At 42.0% G+C, this 20,691-nt stretch overlaps 1 protein-coding gene across 2 annotated transcripts in view; it reads left to right on the top strand.

The window, feature by feature from the left end:
• SLC12A5 (solute carrier family 12 member 5) overlaps positions 1-20,691 on the top strand; it is a 173,514-nt gene that overhangs the window by 147,251 nt on the left and 5,572 nt on the right. Inside the window, exons 21-23 of one of the 2 annotated variants that reach the window (XR_011318419.1) lie at positions 9,864-9,971; positions 10,188-10,310; positions 10,390-10,581. Coding sequence is in view for 1 of the 2 variants with exons in the window: in XM_069752192.1 (XP_069608293.1) it covers positions 9,864-9,971; positions 10,188-10,310; positions 10,390-10,568 (410 nt within the window). In the remaining variant the exon portion in view is untranslated. The remainder of the gene's footprint in view (positions 1-9,863; positions 9,972-10,187; positions 10,311-10,389; positions 10,582-20,691) is intronic. The other variant, XM_069752192.1, reaches the window with a different exon arrangement.

Raw genomic sequence — 20,691 nt, 5'->3', positions numbered from 1 at the left:
GGTATTTTTGAGCACTTTATAATTTTTTGTCTGTGTATTGTCTTTTTATCATATAAATTAAAGGTCAAGTTTTATCAGATTTATAAGCTGGCTACCCTAGATGGTGAAATCCAGGATAGGGCGAGGTCTTTGATGCCAAAGGAGGAGAGGATCTGTAGTAGGAGGCAGTGGTCAACTGTGTCGAAAGCAGAGGACAGGTCTAGAAGGAGGAGTACATTGTATTGTCCATTAGCTTTGGCTGTAAGTAGGTCGTTAGTAATTTTGGTCAGGGCTGTCTCAGTTGAGTGATGGGGCAGAAACCAGATTGTAGATTGTCAAAGAGCAAGTTAGATGAGAGGTGGGAGGAAAGTTTAGCGTGGACGTGCTGCTCCAGGAGTTTGGAAGCGAATGGGAACAGCGATATTGGGCAATAGCTGGACATAGCAGTTGGATCGAGGGTTGGCTTATTAAGGATATGAACAAGGATAATGGTGTGCACTCTGGTCAAGGACACGGAGGTGCTGGTAAAACAGACCGTGTGGTCAAGTTAGACCGTGTGGTCAAGTCAAGGCTTTTTAAGGATAGGCGTGATTGTGGCATGTTTGAAAGCAGAAGGAAAGGTACCAGAAGTTAGTGATAGGCTGAATAGGTGGGTTAGGGATGGGATAAGAGTGGTGGTGAGGTTGGGGAGGAGGTTGGATGGGGTCGAGCGCACAGGTGGTGAGGTGCGATTTGGAGAGGAGACAATTAAGCCCCCTTCAGTGATGTTGGATAGGGAAGTTATGGGGTTTGGGCATTGGTCTGGTATACAAAGGGGTTGTGGTAGTTGAACAATGAAGACTTGCCTTGTTTGGTTGATCTTATTTTTAAAGTGTGTGGCAAAGTCCTCAGCAGAGATGCGGGAGGTTGGAGGGACAGTGGGGGGGCGGGGGAGGGAGTTAAAGGTTTTGAATAACTGTTTGGGGTTATAGGATAGGGAAGATAGGAGGGTTGTGAAGTAGGCCTGTTTAGCAGAGGTGAGAGCAGATTTAAAAGCGAGTGTTGCCTGTTTGAATGCAGAGAAGTTGTCTTGCGAATTTGTTTTCTTCCAGTGCTGCTCTGCAACTCAGGACACTTGCCGGAGCGTTTTAGTGGTGTTATTGTTCCAGGGTTGTCTATTGATATGTCACACTCTGCCATGAATGAGAGTGGCAACCGTGTCAATAGCTGATGCAAGAGTGGCATTGTAGAAAGCAGTGGCACTGTCTGTGTCATGGAGTGAGGATATGGATGCCAGTGGTAGGATAGTCAGAGAGTGTGTGAGTGTCTAGGTGTGCGAGGTTTCTGCGGGGGTGCGCATGTTGCTGGACATGGGTGACCGGTGAGGACAGGGATGAGAAAGAGGGCAGATGGTGGTCGGATAGAGGGAGAGAGGAGGTGGTGATCGTGGAAATTATCTTAGAATAGTTTGCAGACTCATATACAAAGACCCTAAATGCCAAAAGAGCAGGATCCCCCTCAAGTGACCCCATTTTGGAACTTCTTCTCTGGGAATTTATGTACAGGTGTAGCTACAATTTTGACTTTAATCAGTGTTTTCCCAGAAACAAGCAGCAGTGGATGTTGCCGAGTGAAAATTGAAAATATGCCAGTGTAGTGCCCAGTACATTGTAGTGACCATACATTATGCCCAGTTCGTGGTTTGGGAGACATGCATTTGTAAATTAAGTGGGCTATCTTTGATACAGAAATAACAAAGATGTGGACCCTAAATGTGGTTTAGGCACACTGTGAGGCTCAGAAGGGAGGAGGGCATTTGGATTTGGGAGTGCAGAATTCGCTGAATATTATTTGGGAAGGGGGTGAGGAGCCCTAGTGCTTTTCCAGAGAAATCGTGCTATCAGTAGCGTGGAAGCCCCCTATATTTCAGTTAACATATGACGGAGTGGTGACTTGCTTTTTTATGTGGATTGAGTTGAAGCTTTTATTGGGAAGATTTTTCATAACATTTTGAATCACATTTATCCTGTGCTCTACACTGAGCATTTACATCAGGGTTTCCATCTAAATCTCTAAATGATATGAATCAGATGAAACCCCCGAAGGATCCATTCACTATAATGAGGCAGTAGCATTACAATGGGCTCTGTCTGGCTTCTGTTCAGCGGAGTCCTTCTTTTCAAAGGTGCACAAAACTGTGCCATTTTTTTTTTCATTTTAAAAATTACAAAAAAGAAAATGGGATGATGCAAAAGTTTGGTCAACCTTGGAGATTTCTGTGCTCAGATAACGTTGACCAAAGTTTCAGGCCGTGATTAGCCTGCTAGGGTTTTGGCTTGTTCTCTGTCATCTTTAGTAAAGGCCAGGTGATGCAAATTTCCCAGGCTCCTCTAACCTTATGCCAAAAAAACAGCAGCCATGGGCTCTTCTAAGCAGCTGCCTAACACTCTGAAAATGGAAGCCCATAAAGCAGGAGAAGGCTATAAGACGATAGCAAAGTGTTTTTAAGTTGTTGTTTCCTCAGTTCCCAATGTAATTAAGAAATGGCAGTTAACAGGAACAGTGTAAGTCAAGATAGGGACTGGAAGATTAAGCAAAATTTCAGTGAGAGATGCTCATAGGATTGCTAGATAGGCAAATCAGAACCCCTGCTTGATTGCAAAAGACCTTTAGCAGACTCTGGAGTTGTGGTATGTTGTTCTACTGTTCAGAGACACCTGCACAAATAGGTCCTTCCTTCAAAGAAGAGTCATCAGAAGAAAACCTCTCCTACATTCTCACCATAAAATTCACCATCAGAAGTATGCAAAAAAAACATTTTAGAAACAAGTCCTGTGGACTGATGAGGTTAAAATAGAACTCTTTGGCCACAAAGATCAGAGGTACACACGTGGTCAAAATTGTTGGTAACCCTCGCTTAATGACAGAAAAACCCACAATGGTCACAGAAATAACTTGAAAAAAGTAATAATAAAGATCTATGAAAATGAACAAATGAAACTCAGACATTGCTTTTCAACCGTGCTTCCACAGAATTAAAAAAAAAATAAAACTCATGAAATAGGCCTAAACAGAAATGATGGTACCCCTGAAAATAATGTGACAAAAAGAACATGTTAAATCAAGGGGTGTCCACTGACTAGCATCACAGGTGTCTACAATGTTGGAATCAGTGAGTGGGCCTGTATATAGGGCTACAGATACTCACTGTGCTGTTTGGTGACATGATGTGCATCACACTCAACATGGACCAGAGGAAGCAAAGGAAAGAATTGTCTCAGGAGATTAGAAAGAAAATTATAGACAAAGATGTTAAAGGTAAACATTATAAAACCATCTCCAAGCAGCTTGATGTTCTTGTGACTATAGTTGCACATATTATTCGGAAATTTAAGATCCATGGGACAGTAGCCAACCTCCCTGGATGTGGCCGCAGGAGGAAAATTGATGACAAATCAAAGAGACAGATAATACAAATGGTAACAACAGAGCCCAGAAAAACCTCTAAACAGATTAAAGGTGAACTTCAAGCTCAAGGAACATGAGTGTCAGATCGCACCATCAGTTGTTGTATGAGCCATAGTGGACTTCATGGGAGACAACCAAGGAGGACACCATTGTTGAAAAAAATCATAAAAAAGCCAAACTGGAATTTGCCAAACTACATGTTGACAAGCCACAAATCTTCTAGGAGAATGTCCTATGGACAGATGAGACAAAAATTGAACTTTTTGCCAAGGCACATCAGCTCTATGTTCACAGATGGAAAAATGAAGCATATCAAGAAAAGAACACTGTCCCTACTGTGAAACAAGGAGGCGGTTGTGTTATGTTCTGGGGCTGCTTTGCTGCATCTAGCACAGGGTGTCTAGAATATCTGCAGGGAACAATGAAATCTCAAGAATATCAAGGGATTCTAGAGAGAAATGTGCTGCCCAGTGTCAGAAAGCTTGGTCTCAGTCGCAGGTCATGGGTCTTGCAACAGGATAATGACCCAAAACACACAGCTAAAAACACCCAAGAATGGCTAAAAGGAAAACATTGGACAATTCTGAAGTGACCTTCTATGAGCCCTGACCTAAATCCTACTGAGCATCTTTGGAAAGAGCTGAAACATGCTATCTAACCTTCAAACACGTGACAATTGGAGCAGCTTACTCTTAAGGAGTGGGCCAAAATACCTGTTGAGAGGTGCAGAATTCTCATGACAGTTACAAGAATTGTTTGATTGCAGTGATTGCCTCAAAAGGTTGTGCAACAAAGTATTAACTTAAGGGTACAATCATTTCTGTCCAGGCCTGGTTAATGAGTTTTATTTTTATAAAAGTTCTGTGAAAGCATGGTGTAAAGCAATGTCTGACTTTCATTTGTTCATTTACATAGATTTTTTTTTATTATTACTTGTCAGAATCAAATTATTTATGTGACCATTGTGGGTTTTTCTGTCATTAAAGGAGGGGTACTAACAATTTTGAGCATGTATGCGTGGAGAAAAAAGGGCACAGAATTTCAGGAAAAGAACATCTTGACAACCATTAAGCATGGGGGTGGATCCATCAAGCTTTGGCGGTGTGTTGTAGCCAATGGCAAGGAGAACATTTCACAGATAGAGGGAAGAATGGATTCAATGAAATTCTGACAAATTCTTGATGTAAACAACACCATCTGTAAAAAAAAAGCTGTAATTGAAAAGAGTATGGCTTCTACAAATGATTAATGATCATACAAACACATCAAAATACACCATAAACTACCTCAAAAGGTGCAAGCTGAAGGTTTTACAATGGCCATCACAGTTCCCTGATCTGAACATCATTGAAAATTTGTGGCTAGACCTCAAAATAACAGTGCATGCAAGACGACCAAGAAATCTCACAGAACTGGAAAAATGTTCCAAGTAAGAAAGGCTGAAAGTCCCTCTAACAAGAATTTAAAGACTCTTGGCTGGCTACAAAAAGTGTTTACAAGCTGTGATACTTTCAAAAGGGGGTGGCTACTACACTGCTCAAAAAATATAGGGAACACTTAAACAACAGAATATAAGTAAATCAAACTTCTGTTGAATCAAACTGTCCACATAAGAAGCAACACTGATTGACAATCAATTTCACATGCTGTTGTGCAAATGAAATAGACAACAGATGGAAATTATTGTCAATTTTCAAGACACACTCAATAAAGGAGTGGTTCTGCAGGTGGCGACCACATCTCAGTACCAATGCTTTCTGGCTGATATTTTGGTCACTTTAGAATGTTGGTTGTGCTTTCACACTCACGGTAGCATGAGAAGGACTCTACAACCCATACAAGTGGCTCAGGTAGTGCAGCTCATCCAGGATGGCACATCATTGAGAGCTGTGGCAAGGTTTGCTGTGTCTGTCAGCGTTGTGTAAAAGCTGGAGGCGCTACCAGGAGACAGGCCACTACACCATGAGACGTGGAGGGGTCCGTAGGAGGGCAACAATCCTGCAGCAATACCGCTACCTCAGCCTTCGTGCGAGGAACAGGAGGGGTAGTGCCAGGCCACAAATGTGCATGTGTCTGCACAAACGGTTAGAAACTGACTCCATGAGGATGGTCTGTGTGCCCGACATCCACAGAGTGGGGTTGTGCTCACAGCCCAACACCATGCAGGATGCTTGGAATTTGCCACCGAACACCAGGATTGGCAAATTCGCCACTGGCGCCTTGTGCTCTTCACAGATGAAAGCAGGTTCACACTGAGCATATGTGACAGACGTGACAGAGTCTGGAGATGCCATGGAGAGCGATCTGCTGCTTGCAACATCCTTCAGCATGACCGGTTTGGCAGTGGGTCAGTAAAGGTATGGGGTGGCATTTCTTTGGAGGGCTGCACAGCCCTCCATGTGTTCTCCAGAGGTAGCCTGACTGCCATTAGGTACCGAGATGAGATTCACAGACCCCTTGTGAGATCATATGCTGGTGTGGTTGGCCCTGGGTTCCTTCTAATGCAGGACAATGCCAGACCTCATGTGGCTGGAGTGTGTCAGCAGTTCCTGCAAGATGAAGGCATTTAAGCTATGGACTGGCCTGCCTGTTCCCCTGACCTGAATCCAGTTGAACACATCTGGAACATCATGTCTCTCCCTATCCACCAACGTCACATTGCACCACAGACTGTCCAGGAGTTGGTGGATGCTTTAGTCCAGGTCTGGGAGGAGATCCCTCAGGAGACCATCCTCATCAGGAGCAAGCTCAGGCGATGTAGGTAGGTCATACAGGCACGTGCAGGCCACACACACTACTGAGCATCATTTTCTTGTCTTGAGGCATTTCCACTGACGTTTGATCAGCCTGTGACTTCATTTTCCACTATGATTTTGAGCATCATTCCAACTCCAGACCTCCGTGAGATATTAGTTGTGATTTATGTTGATAATTTTTAGGTTTTACTGTTCTCAACACATTCCAGTATGTAATGAAGAATAAAGATTTACAACTGGAATATTTCATTCAGTGATATCTAGGATGTGGGATTTTAGTGTTCCCTTTATTTTTTAGAGCAGTGTATGTACTAAATGTTTGCATCTGCCCAGTTTCCTTTTTGTAACTTTTAATGTAAAGAATGAAAATACAGTGGGGCAAAAAAGTATTTAGTCAGTCAGCAATAGTGCAAGTTCCACCACTTAAAAAGATGAGAGGCGTCTGTAATTTATATCATAGGTAGACCTCAACTATGGGAGACAAACTGAGAAAAAAAAATCCAGAAAATCACATTGTCTGTTTTTTTAACAATTTATTTGCATATTATGGTGGAAAATAAGTATTTGGTCAGAAACAAAATTTCATCTCAATACTTTGTAATATATCCTTTGTTGGCAATGACAGAGGTCAAACGTTTTCTGTAAGTCTTCACAAGGTTGCCACACACTGTTGTTGGTATGTTGGCCCATTCCTCCATGCATATATCCTCTAGAGCAGTGATGTTTTTGGCTTTTCGCTTGGCAACACGGACTTTCAACTCCCTAAAAAGGTTTTCTATAGGGTTGAGATCTGGAGACTGGCTAGGCCACTCCAGGACCTTGAAATGCTTCTTATGAATCCACTCCTTCGTTGCCCTGGTGGTGTGCTTTGAATCATTGTCATGTTGAAAGACCCAGCCACGTTTCATCTTCAATGCCCTTGCTGATGGAAGGAGGTTTGCACTCAAAATCTCACGATACATGGCCCCATTCATTCTTTCATGTACCCGGATCAGTCGTCCTGGCCCCTTTGCAGAGAAACAGCCCCAAAGCATGATGTTTCCACCACCATGCTTTACAGTAGGTATGGTGTTTGATAGATGCAACTCAGTATTCTTTTTCCTCCAAACACGACAAGTTGTGTTTCTACCAAACAGTTCCAGTTTGGTTTCATCAGACCATAGGACATTCTCCCAAAACTCCTCTGGATCATCCAAATGCTCTCTAGCAAACTTCAGACGGGCCCGGACATGTACTGGCTTAAGCAGTGGGACACGTCTGGCACTGCAGGATCTGAATCAATGGTGGCGTAGTGTGTTACTTATGGTAGGCCTTGTTACATTGGTCCCAGCTCTCTGCAGTTCATTCACTAGGTCCCCCCGCGTGGTTCTGGGATTTTTGCTCACCGTTCTTGTGATCATTCTGACCCCTCAGGGTGGGATTTTGCGTGGAGCCCCAGATCGAGGGAGATTATCAGTGGTCTTGTATGTCTTCCATTTTCTAATTATTGCTCCCACTGTTGATTTCTTCACTCCAAGCTGGTTGGCTATTGCAGATTCAGTCTTCCCAGCCTGGTGCAGGGCTACAATTTTGTTTCTGGTGTCCTTTGACAGCTCTTTGGTCTTCACCATAGTGGAGTTTGGAGTCAGACTGTTTGAGGGTGTGCACAGGTGTCTTTTTATACTGATAACAAGTTTAAACAGGTGCCATTACTACAGGTAATGAGTGGAGGAAAGAGGAGACTCTTAAAGAAGAAGTTACAGGTCTGTGAGAGACAGAAATCTTGATTGTTTGTTTCTGACCAAATACTTATTTTCCACCATAATATGCAAATAAATTGTTAAAAAAACAGACAATGTGATTTTCTGGATTTTTTTTTCTCAGTTTGTCTCCCATAGTTGAGGTCTACCTATGATGTAAATTACAGACGCCTCTCATCTTTTTAAGTGGTGGAACTTGCACTATTGCTGACTGACTAAATACTTTTTTGCCTCACTGTATATATATTTTTCATTGCCTAAAATACAAAGGAAATGTGTGATCTTTAACTTTAGGTCTTAGGGGGTCTACTTTCCAAAATGGTGTCACTTGTGGGAGGTTTCAATGTTTAGGCATATCAGGGGCTCCTCAACGCAACATGGCGTCCCATCTCAATTCCAGCCAATTTTGCATTGAAAAGTCAAACGGCGCTCCTTCCCTTCCAAGCTCTGTCATGCACACAAACAGTGGTTTACCCCCAGATATGGGGTATCAGTGTACTCAGGACAAATTGCACAACAACATTTGGGGTACAATTTCTTCTGTTAACCTTAGGAAAATAAAAAATTGGGGGCGAAAAGTTCATTTTTGTGAAAAAATATTTTTTATTTTTACGGCTCTACATTATAAACTTCTGTGAAGCACTTGGTGGGTTAAAGTGCTCACCACACATCTAGATAAGTTTCTTAGGGGGTCTACTTTCCAAAATGGTGTCACTTGTGGGGGGTTTCAATGTTTAGGCACATCAGGGGCTCTCCAAACGCAACATGGCGTCCCATCTCAATTCCAGCCAATTTTGCATTGAAAAGTCAAATAGTGCTCCTTCGCTTCCGAGCTATGCCATGCGCCCAAACAGTGGTTTACCCCCACATATGGGGTATCGGGGTACTCAGGACAAATTGTACAACAACTTTTGTGGTCCATTTTCTCCTGGTATCCTTGGTAAAATTAGACAAATTGTAACTGAAGTAAATTTTTTGTGAAAAAAAATTAAATGTTCATTTTTTTAAACATTCCAAAAATTCCTGTGAAGCACCAGAAGAGTTAATAAACTTCTTGAATGTGGTTTTGAGCACCTTGGGGGCGCAGTTTTTAGAATGGTGTCATACTTGGTTATTTTCTATCATATAGACCCCTCAAAATGACTTCAAATGTGATGTGGTCCCTAAAAAAAAGTGGTGTTGTGAAAATGAGAAATTGCTGGTCAACTTTTAACCCTTATAACTCCCTAAAAAAAAAAATTTTGTTTCCAAAATTGTGCTGATGTAAAGTAGACATGTGGGAAATGTTACTTATTAAGTATTTTGTGTGACATATGTCTGTGATTTAAGGGCATCAAATTTCAAAGTTGGAAAATTGCGAAATTTTCAAAATGTTCGCCATATTTCCGTTTCTTCCACAAATAAACGCAGGTAATATCAAAGAAATGTTACCACTATCATGAATTACAATATGTCTCGAGAAAACAATGTCAGAATCACCAGGATCCGTTGAAGCGTTCCAGAGTTATAACCTCATAAAGGGACAGTGGTCAGAATTTTAAAAATTGGCCCGGTCATTAATGTGCAAACTACCCTCGGGGCTTAAGGGGTTAATCAAAATTTCAAGTGGAAAAAATAGCTTTTAGATATGATATCTTATTTATGAATATTGGCTTTATCCTCCTGGACTGATCATTCACTCTTAGTTCACTGGTTAAATATATGTCCTCAGCTCACTGATGTATGAGTGAAAATTGCCATTCATTCATGTCAGTGGAGGAAAGAAGTAGGAGAGAGGAGCTAGAGGCTAGAGGCAGACGTTATGGTACAGGTTCACCTGAAATGCCAGCTACACTTTAAAGAATAACAAAAATATTTTACTTAGCAAATCAAACCTGTTTCAGATTATATAATTTACAATTGTACTTTCAATTTTTTTTAACATTATTATATTGTATTGTAGCATGACAGTGATATTTCAGCATACACATATGAAAAGACTCTAGTGATGGAACAGCGATCTCAAATTTTGAAGCAAATGCATTTGACAAAAACAGAACGGGAAAGGGAGGTAAATATTCAATATGTTCTCTTTTTAAAAATCTGATTTGCTTGCAATCTTGGAATATGCAGACACATAATCTCATCCCGAAAGGCAATATCAAATACTTGAAGCCTTAAAAACTTTCTATTTTTTTAAGCAACCATGTTTTTCAAATCTTGTAAAAATAAATTACAAGGTAAGAATTAGTCTACATTAATTTATGATAAATTCCTTTCTGGATAGATTCAGAGTATCACAGATGAATCACGTGGTTCAATAAGACGCAAAAATCCAACAAATTCACGACTACATCTAAGCGTTCCAGAAGAGCAAGTAGGAGACTGTGAAGAAAAGCTTGAGGAAGAGGTAAAATTGGAATTATTCAGACACATCAAATGTCCCATTTTTAAATTGTTGCCTGAATATTCATTTAATTTAACTTCAGGAAAAACTAATTCATGATGAAAATGCAACAAGTACACCACAATCTCCGCCAGAGGAACCAGACACTACTCAAGACAAGGTGCACCTTACCTGGACAAAGGATAAGTTTACAGCAGACAAAAATAAAAGCAAAAGTCCTAGCACTCCAGAAGGAATAAGAGACTTTTTCAATATGAAACCGTAAGTAGATTTTGTACATGTAAAAAAGATGAAGGTGTTCTGTAGACATAAATAGATTAGTACACATTCTGCTACAACTCTTACAGACTTCAATGTTTATGTAGTTACAGATTACAAATGTTTAGTAGTTGATTGTATTGTATTACCCCTGTGGGGTAAGGGTAAAAGAGCATGCATCCTAAGTGTATGTGTCCACCTTCAGGATGGACGGCGCTTTGGACGGAGCGGAAAACTCGCTCCGCCCAATGCCCCGCCCCCTTCTGGAGACGCGATGCTGGATGTGTTCATTGCACACATCCGGAATCATCGCACCCCACACATAGGGTCCCGTGATTTACCTTGCGGCGGCGCAGCGGCGCCGCAAGGTAAACGGACATGCTGCGATCTAAAAAGACGCGCCGCATGTCCAGAATCGCAGGGCCGCCGGATGCGTGTTACCACGCATAGTGGAGAAGGGATTTCATAAAATCCCCTCCACTATAATATTTGGACGCTGCGGATTGAACGCTGCGGCTCCACGCAGCGTTCAATCCGAATCTAGTCCGGATGTAAAACGGCCCGTGGACACATACCCTAAGAAGAAATACCAAGTCAGGCTGCACTCCAAAAGTAACATATGTAAATATCTCTGCAATGGAGTAACACAGTGCAAAAAACCAAGAGCAACAGAATCAGGAGAACTCAGGGATGTCAACAAGGTAGTTAACGTATTTTTTTTTCCAGCAAGTGACAGGTCCTTTTTAGAGCTAATATGTCATCAGATAATGACCTCCCGCTTTTTGCTTACAAATACTGATGTAAAATACTGACCAAATGCTGAATGTGGCCTAACAATAAGTCATTTTCTGAATACATATTCCCTTTAAAATCCTATGAGAAGAGGTAATGTGTGTATTCTACCTGGGTGTGAAGAATTTTGCTTCTATTAATATGATCTGTAACCATTCTAGTAAGAGTGGAAGAACGTATCCTTTATATAATTTAGTCACAAAGTGCATGCATTTGCCTGGCTTAGGGAGAATAGTATCAATGGATAATGAGGAATGGCAAATGAAAAATTAAAAACAAAGGTGAATATGGAGAAACTAAATTGAAGTCTATAAAGAAGAAGGGTGTCAAACAGTGCACTGAAGTTTTACAGATATTAGCAATATAGCTGCAGTGGCTTGCGAAAGTATTCACCTTCCTTGGCATTTTTCATGTTTTGCTACCTCACAACCTGGAATTTCACTTTTTGTTATTTTTTAGGGTTTGCATCAGTTCATGTAAAGAACATGCCTACAACTGTGAACATTTAGTTTTCTTTTTATAGTGAAGCAGACAAATAGGACAAAACAATGAAACATTTCAGTGTGCATAAGAATTCACCTCCTAAAGTCAGTTCTTTGTAGAGCCTACTTTTGTGGCAATTACAACTTCAAGTTGCTTTGGATAAGTCTCTAAGCTTTCCACATCTTGCTACTGGTATTTTTGCCCATTCCTCAAGGCAAGTTAGATGGTTACCTCTGGTGAACAGCAATATTCAAGTATGGCTATATTTTCTCAAATGGATCTTATAAGGTATGTGGATTATGGGATATGGATTAAGTGGTGCCTCTTTGACTAGTTAACTCCAAAACATTTACACATTTCCTCTTAAAGCACTCAAGTATTGCTTTACCAGCATGCTTTGGGTCATTGAGATGGAGGGTCACCTTCCAACAAGACAGTCTCAAATCACTGACAGACTGAAACAGTTTTTTCTCAAGAATATCCCTGTGTTTAGCACCAGCCATCTTACCCTCAACTAGGCCCATTTTCCCTGTCCCTGCTGCCAAAAAACATCCCAACCTTGTTTTACTGTGGAGATGGTGTTCTAGGGGTGATGAGCTGCGTTGGTTTGGAGCCAGACATAGGGTTTACCTTGGTGGCCAAAAAGTTTGATTTTGGTCTCATCTGACCACAGCACCTTCCTCCATACATTTGGGGAGTTTCCACGTCTTTTGGCTAACTCAAAACAAGCCTTACAATTTTTGTCTGTAAGTAAAAACTTTTTCTTCTCACGATATGGAGTGTACGGCTTATTGTGATCTTATGGACAGATGCTCCTGTCTCTGCTTGGAAACTCTGCAGCGCCTTAAGGATTACCCTTTGGTCTCTATGCTGCCTCTCTGATTAATGCCCTCCTTTCACGGTCTGAGTTTTGGTGAGTGGCCCTCTCTTGGCAGCTTTATTGTGGTACCATATTCTTTCCATTTGATGCTAATAGATTTGATAGTGCGCCAGGGGATTATCAGAGATTGGAAGTTTTTTTTTAACCCAACCTTGACTTGTACTTCTCAACAACTTTGTCCCTGACTTGTTTGGAAATCTCCTTGGTCTTCATAGTGTTGTTTGGTTAGTGGTGCCTCTTGCTTAATGGTGATGCAGCCTCTGTAGTTTTTCAGAAAAAGGTATATATACTGCGACAGGGTCACTGGCACTGTATGAGGGGAGATATGGGTCAGAGATTGCTTTCCTCTGTGATCTAGAAATCTGTAAGTTTCTTTTCAGCATGCTATGTGCTGAAGGAGTTAAGCGGCCATGTTATGGGCGGGTTTTTAGGTGGGTAGGTAAAGAGATGGGCGGGACGCCTACTCACCATATCTCCACCCAACTGTGTGGCTGGGAAATTAATGTACAGCCATTTTTTCCTTGTTCTGTGTTGCGTGGAGGCAAGGAAGTCTCCATACTGAAGCTCATGTGAGTGCTGCCATGTGTTGTCCCAAAAGTACTGGGCAGGACTGTGTATGAACTGTTTATTTTCTTTTGAGCAGGACAGGCTGCTTTTCTGTGTCCATTTTGGGTTTTTGATACAATAAACTACCCAGAGACATTAACCCCACGTGTGCCTGTGTCTACCTCAAGGAGCAGCTAAGTGAGCCGACTTACCACAATACCAACAGACCATGTTACACTTAGATTGCACACAGATGAACTTCCTTTCACTAAGCATGTGACTTATGAATTGTGTGCATCAGAAATTTTTAGGGGCTACATAGCAAAAGGGGTGAATACATATTCACATGCCAGTTTTTAGTTATTGATCCTGTAAATTTAATGTATGCTTATATTTTCTCACTTCACCAACTTAAACTATTTACTGTTGATGTATCACACAAATCGGATTACAAAAATATTTAAACCTAGGTTGTAATGTAACAAAATAGGTAAAAAGCCAAGGTGGGTGAATACTTTCCCAAGCCACTGTATCTGACCCTTGACTCTTCTTTTTTCCCGGTCACCTTGGAAAGTACCCCGGTAACTAAAGGCTTGGGCATTATGTAGTGATTGGGGAAGAGTTGTGAGGACAAAGTGCCTAACAGTTTAAAAAAGAGTCAACACAAAAAATATAGTAATAAGCAATTTAGCTTCCAAGGGAAAAGGCCAACAATTGTCTACTTTTATTGCCATATTCATATAATTTACTATAACAAACCTGAGGGGTGTGGTTGTGAGCATAGTCCAATAGCAGAACCTTAGGAGGTAGGACAGAAAGGGCATGTTTGTAAGCCAGTTTAGAGAGCTATTTTTTTAAATTAATCTTGTGAGTCATGTTGAAAGAGAATGTCAGAAATGAACATTTTGGTTTTCCACTGCATTAGGGAGGAAAAGTGTGATCTTGAGCGTGATCACTGGCAAAATGTTTTATAATACGTCAGAGACACAGACAGTGGCAAGTAGCCATACTTTGTTGAATCTTCAATATTTATTGAGAAATCAGAACATTAGGGTACAAAAAAAGAACAATATAGTCTGACCAGAAAATGACATCTATGGAATTGAACAGCACCCAGGAAAAATGCATTGTGGAGTGATGAAAGCTATTATCTGTCTTAGGCAAGTTTCACAGTAGCTTTCGGCAGGGCTGCGCATGACATCCTTCCTCCATTAAGCCCCGCCCACTGTCGAGCCTCTTCCTTCAGCTCCGCCAGCGTCTGCATGCATCCTGCGTACCCTGGGTACACAGGCCATGCAGATGCCTCCGCATGCGTCCTTTTGACCCTGCACTGACTGCAACAAAATGCAACATGTTGCGTTCGACGCTGGTCAGTGCGTCAAGACGATGCATGCGGAGGTATCCGCATGGCCTGCGTACCCAATTTTATATATAGGGTACGCAGGACACATACAGACATAGGCGGAGCTGAAGGAAGAGGCGCGGCAGTGGGAAGGGCTTAATGGAGGAAGGATTTCATCCGCAGCCCTGCCAAACGCTAGTGTGAAACTAGCCTTAGATGTGTAGGAGCCACCAGCTGGTTTACAATTTGCAACAGCTTCTCTGGAGTGTATAGTTCTCTCACACTCTAGCAGATGTTTGTGAATGCATCTATATGTAGGGATAATGAACAGTATAGGACTTGTTTGGATAGATAAGGCAGAGTTAGATTCCAAGGCCTACATGGTGAGGAAAACACAGGTAGGGATCCAGGGAAAAAACAAAAAGAAGCTTCAGAAAACCAACTCCAATAATAAAGAAATCAGAATAAGGTACTTCCCTAGACTTGAAAAATACAAGCAAGGGACAATAGAGCACCTTAAATGCACGATTAGTCCAATACCTAAGAAGGTAGGTAACAGGTGCATAGAAGCTATCTGTTCTTGAAACAAACACGTGATTTCTTCTGTATTAAGCAGTGCAGGCAGCCTCTTAATGATGCCAGAATGTTTCCGTGCTGACAAGAATCCCTCTTTCTTGGGCCTGTGGAAGCCAGCCTTAATGCGGGGTCAGTAGTGTGTTAAGTATAATTAAACAGTGGTTGTACAGTTCTAAAAGGTAATAAACACAAGGATAGGTAGATCAAATGTGAAGGTGTGTTCCCCATGTATGGACATCAGAGCTCAGGGAAAGCCTCAGTAGTATAAGATAACTCAGTTTTTGAGTATGTCCAGAAGCAAATTGAGAGTGGGACTTTAGGTCAATGAGTGTCAAGATGAATGTCGGGAAATGTTGTTGAAGATTATTGACAAGTTTTTTGTAGAATATAATCAATTAGCATGAACATTAAGCAAATTACATCTCTTATTGCTTTTGTCATCTGGACTAGGAGAGCACAGCTTATCTTAATATGGGTGTTGTGGAATGACCCATCAGACTAACATATGAGGATGGTCAGTGTAGGGATCAATGTAGGAGTGGCGACGGATTAAAAATATTCAATTTATTTTGTTCTGCCTACTTGTTTTCAATATCATCCACTTTATTTGAGAATACAGTTGGCTGAAATGCTAGTCTTGATGCTGGTGTGCCAAGCGGCCAATCCCTGATTCTGTAGGCTGGCTGTCTCATTTGGTATTACCGCACCTGTGCAGCCGACATCTTCACTTGGGCCAGCTGCACCATGTTAGTGCATTTGATTTGAGGCATGGGCAGGTAAACACCTGTGCCTGTTTTTTTGTGTTTAGTCTTGCTGCGGTGATGGCCTAAACAGTTTATAATACCAGAGTGTGAGGAAAGTTCAGTGGCAATTATAGTTTGTATTCCTCTAGATATTTTTTTTTTAGCAAAACAGGTCATATCAGCTTTAACCCCTTACCGACCTCCGCCGTACTATTACGTACAAGGTCAGATCCCCCTCTTTGATGCAGGGCTCCGGCGGTGAGCCCACCTCAAAGCCGGGACATGTCAGCTGTTTTGAACTGCTGACATGTGCCCGCAATAGTGGTGGGTGAAATCGAGATTCACCCGCCGCTATTAACTAGTTAAATGCTGCTGTCAAATGCTGACAGCGGCACTTAACAGGCGCTTCTGGCCATCGGGCCAGAAATGAGCGCATCGCCAAACCCCGTCACATGATCAGGGGTCAGCGATGTGTCTGCATAGTAACCATAGAGGTCCTTGAGACCTCTATGGTTACTGATGCCGGATTGCTGTGAGCGCCACCCTGTGGTCGGCGCTCATAGCAATGCAGGAATTCAACTACATAGGAGCGATCTGATGATAGCCAGAGGCTATTGAAACATGGCAAAAGTAAAAAAAAAAAAAGTTTAAAAAAATATGAAAAAAAATATAAAAGTTTAAATCACCCCTTTCAAAATAAAATAAAAAAATCAAACCTACACATATTTCGTACCGCCGCATTCAGAATCGCCCGATCTATCAATAAAAAAAAGATTAACCTGATCCCTAAACAGCGTAGCGAGAAAAATATCGAAACGCCAGAATTACGTTTTTTTGGTCGCTGCGACATTGCATTAAAATGCAATAACGGACGATCAAAAGATCGTATCTGCACCAAAATGGTATCATTAAAAATGGCACGCAAAAAAGCCCTCACCTGACCCCAGATCACGAAAAATGGAGACGCTACAGGTATTGGAAAATAGCACAATTTTTTTTTTTTTTTTTGCAATGTTTGGAATTTTGTTTTCCCACTTAGATAAAACGTAACCTAGACATGTTTGATGTCTATTAACTCGTAATGACCTGGAGAATCACAATGGCTAGCAAATCAGTTTTAGCATTTAGTGAACCTAGCAAGAAAGCCAAACAAAAAAACAAGTGTGGGGTTGCACTTTTTTTTTGCAATTTCACACTTGGAATTTTTTTCCCATTTTCTAGTACACGACATGCTAAAACCAATGATGTCGTTCAAAAGTGCAACTTGTCCCGCAAAAAAACAAGCCCTCACAAGGCCATATTGACGGAAAAATAGTTATGGCTCTGGGAAGGAGGGGTGTGAAAAACGAGAATGCAAAAACGGAAATGGGCAGGGGTTAATGGTATCGTACCTTGAAACGGATCAGTTCCTTAGAGTGCCCAATCTGTTGTCAGACAGGAAAGGGGACATTATGCAAAGGAGTGTTTTTAAGGCATATTTACGTTTGCTTATATATTTAGGTCCAGAAATATTTGGACATTGAAACAAATTTTGGCATTTTAGCTGATCATATAACAGCACCTTGGATGTTTTTTTGGTAATCAATATAACCTTAAAAATTGCAGAATCAGCTTTGAGTGTATTCTCACCCTAATTGGAGTTAAGGTTTAAGAATTTCAGCTCTTTAATATGTAGCTGACGCTTTATAAACAGACCAAAAGTAATTGGACAATTATCTCACAAGCTGTTTAATTGGCTGCAAAGGCTATTCCCTTGATAATCCAACATCAATTAAGCAAATAAAAGAGTGTGGCATTTACATTTGGGTGCTGTTGCTGTGAACTCAAGACATGCTGTCAAAAAAGGTCAATGGAAGAAAAACAGACCTCTTAGGTGTCAAGTTCCCACCGCTGCACAGGGGGAATCTCAAACCATGTCCGCCGCGGTCCCCCATTCTCCTCCAGCCGTAGTGAAACCTGCTCAGCAGAGACATTGATCCCAGCGTCTGGCTCAAGCAGATATTGTGAATTTGGTTACTGCTGCCTTTCCAAGCTCAGCCCCTGTAGCCAGCACTGATCAGTGGCAAGCAGATGTTCCAGGGACTATGTCCTGATTTTTCCCCAACTGAGCATGCCCATGGGTCAACCACTCATTGGAGGTCGGGGGTCACAGAGGCTCAGGTCCTGTAGCGGCACCTATTGGATCACTAGGAAGGTCCTGGAGAGCTACAGCTATAAAAAGTTTGCATGGCCGCACGACCATGCGCTAGCATAAATCAATTATTGTGTGTGTGTGGATGTATGCCTGTTTCAGTGAAAGCTCCAAATCATTCCCATCCCTAGTGATGAATGTTCGCGAATGTTGGAGCTGTCTAGCGCCAGTTAGTGCCATCCAGCACGAGGCACAATCTACAGCGTCTATCAGCAGCGTTAACCAGTGCGGTACCGTGCGCTTACCCGTCCCTAGTTAGGGCGGTTAGTGTTCGACAGAGCGGCGCTGCACGCACCCAGTGCGCTGAACCTGTTATAGTTTACTCCTGACACCACTGTAGTGGTGTCAAGCGCAGGTCTCGAGAGACTCTGACCGAGTCTTGGGGCAGAGTTCTGTGACTCCTTGCCTGCGCCCTCTGTGCGGTGTCACGGCCCTGTGACACAACAGGGTTTGCTTCCTTTATACCTGCCTCCACAGCTGCATGTGCCGCGGCTTTGTTACAGGCACAACACATGCATGGAGAGCCCAACAAATAGGCTCTCCATGCATGTGTTGTGCCTGTCACACAGCCGCGGCACATGCAGCTGCGGAGGCAGACAGCTGATCAGCCGGCACGCTCCAGGAAGCTGGGTTTCCTATGCAACTAGTCGGCAAGCGCTATAGCTTGCCGACTAAGGAGGGAGCCGATCATGTTCGCTCAACTCTACAGACCATCATTAGGCTGAAAAAAGAAAGCCATTAGAGATAACAAATGTCACAGAATTCTTTCCATGGTGAAAAAAATATTTACCCAAGTGAAGAAAACGCTCCAGAAAGTAGGTGTTTCAGTATCCTAGGCTACCATAAAGAGAAGACTTCGTGAGAGCAAACACAGAGGGTTCCCCACTTTATTCATTCATGAGTTATTTACAAGTTTATGACCACTTATTAAATGTGTTCAAAGTGCTGCCCATTGTGATGGATTGCCAATTAGTGATGAGCGAATATACTCGTTAATCGAGATTTCCCGAGCACGCTCGGGGGTCCTCTGAGTATTTTTTAGTGCTCGGAGATTTAGTTTTTCTTGCCGCAGCTGAATGATTTAGATCTGTTAGCCAGCATAAGTACATGTGGGGATTCCCTAGCAACCCCCACATGTACTTATGCTGGCTAACAGATGTAAATCATTCAGCTGCGGCAAGAAAAACTAAATCTCCGAGCACTAAAAATACTGTCAGCCAAGCGTGCTCGCGAAATCTCGAGTAACGAGTATATTCGCTCATCACAATTGCCAATGCAACCCTCTTCTCCCACACTTGACACACTGATAGCAACACCGCAGAAAAAATGCTAGCACAGGATTCCAGTATCCGTTGTTTCAAATGCTGCACGTCTCCTATCTTCACAGCATAGACAATTGTCTTCAGATGACCCCAAAGATAAAAGTTCCTACATGAAGTTTCCTGGAAAGTGGATAGGTTGTCATGGGCCAGTTGAATGGCCACCAAGGTCTCCCAATCTTAGAATTTTATCTTTGGGTCATCTGAAGGCAATTGTCTATGCTGTGAAGATAGAAATGTGCAGCATCTGAAACAGATACTGGAAGCCTGTGCTAGCATTTCTTCTGTGATGTTGCCATCAGTGTGTCAAAAGTGGGAGAAGAGGGTTGCATTGGCAATCCAACACAATGGGCAGCACTTTGAACACATTTAATAAGTGGTCATAAACTTGTAAATAACTCATGAAAGAATAGTTACGTTAAAACCAAGCACACCATTGTTTTTCTTGTGAAATTCTCAATGTTTGATGTGTCACATGACCCTTTTCCCATTGGGAAAAAATAAAGTTGGATTCAAAATGGCTGACTTCAAAATGTCCACCATGGTCACCACCCATCTTGAAAAGTTTTCCCCCTCCCATATACTAATGTGCCACACACAGGAAGTTGATATCACCAACCATTCCCATTTTATTTAAGTGTATCCATATAAATGGCCCACCTAGTAGAAAGGCCAGATTACATTTGGACTAAAACACATCCAAAGCCAGAAAAGTTCTGGAAAAGCATTCTTTGGCAAATGTCTTATGATCCAAAGCACACCATATCCTGTGTAAAAGATGGTGGAGGCTGTGTGTGTATATCTTTTATAGCATGTGAGAAAATGAGAGTACTCAGGGGATACCCAGGCAAACATGGAGGGAACATACAAACTCAATGGAGATATTATCCTTGGTCAGATTTAAATCCAGGTGCTCCAGAACTACAAGACAACACTAATAACAACAGACCCAACATACTATCTATAAAACAATGTTAAGGTTTTGCTGATCTGGTCTAAAATTAATTAGTGGGGAGAATGATCCACATGAATATCAGATATGATGGAAAAGCTGAATTGTGCTAGTGCCATTATGATGAGGTTAAGAATCAAAATATGGGGGCAAGTTATATGGAAGGCTATTCCAGTTTAAACCAGAGTACCAGTGGGGACAACAGAAAGCAGGTGGCTCCATTAGCAAAAGGGAGGTCGGGGTACCAGGTCCAATGGCTGGAACATGGGTGGTATATGGTACTCACATTCCATTATTTTGGA

The sequence above is a fragment of the Ranitomeya imitator genome, chromosome 2 (assembly GCF_032444005.1).
Source record: "Ranitomeya imitator isolate aRanImi1 chromosome 2, aRanImi1.pri, whole genome shotgun sequence".
Lineage (NCBI taxonomy): Eukaryota > Metazoa > Chordata > Amphibia > Anura > Dendrobatidae > Ranitomeya > Ranitomeya imitator.
Note: the sequence above shows the minus strand (reverse complement) of the source record. Positions and strands in the feature narration are given on the sequence as shown.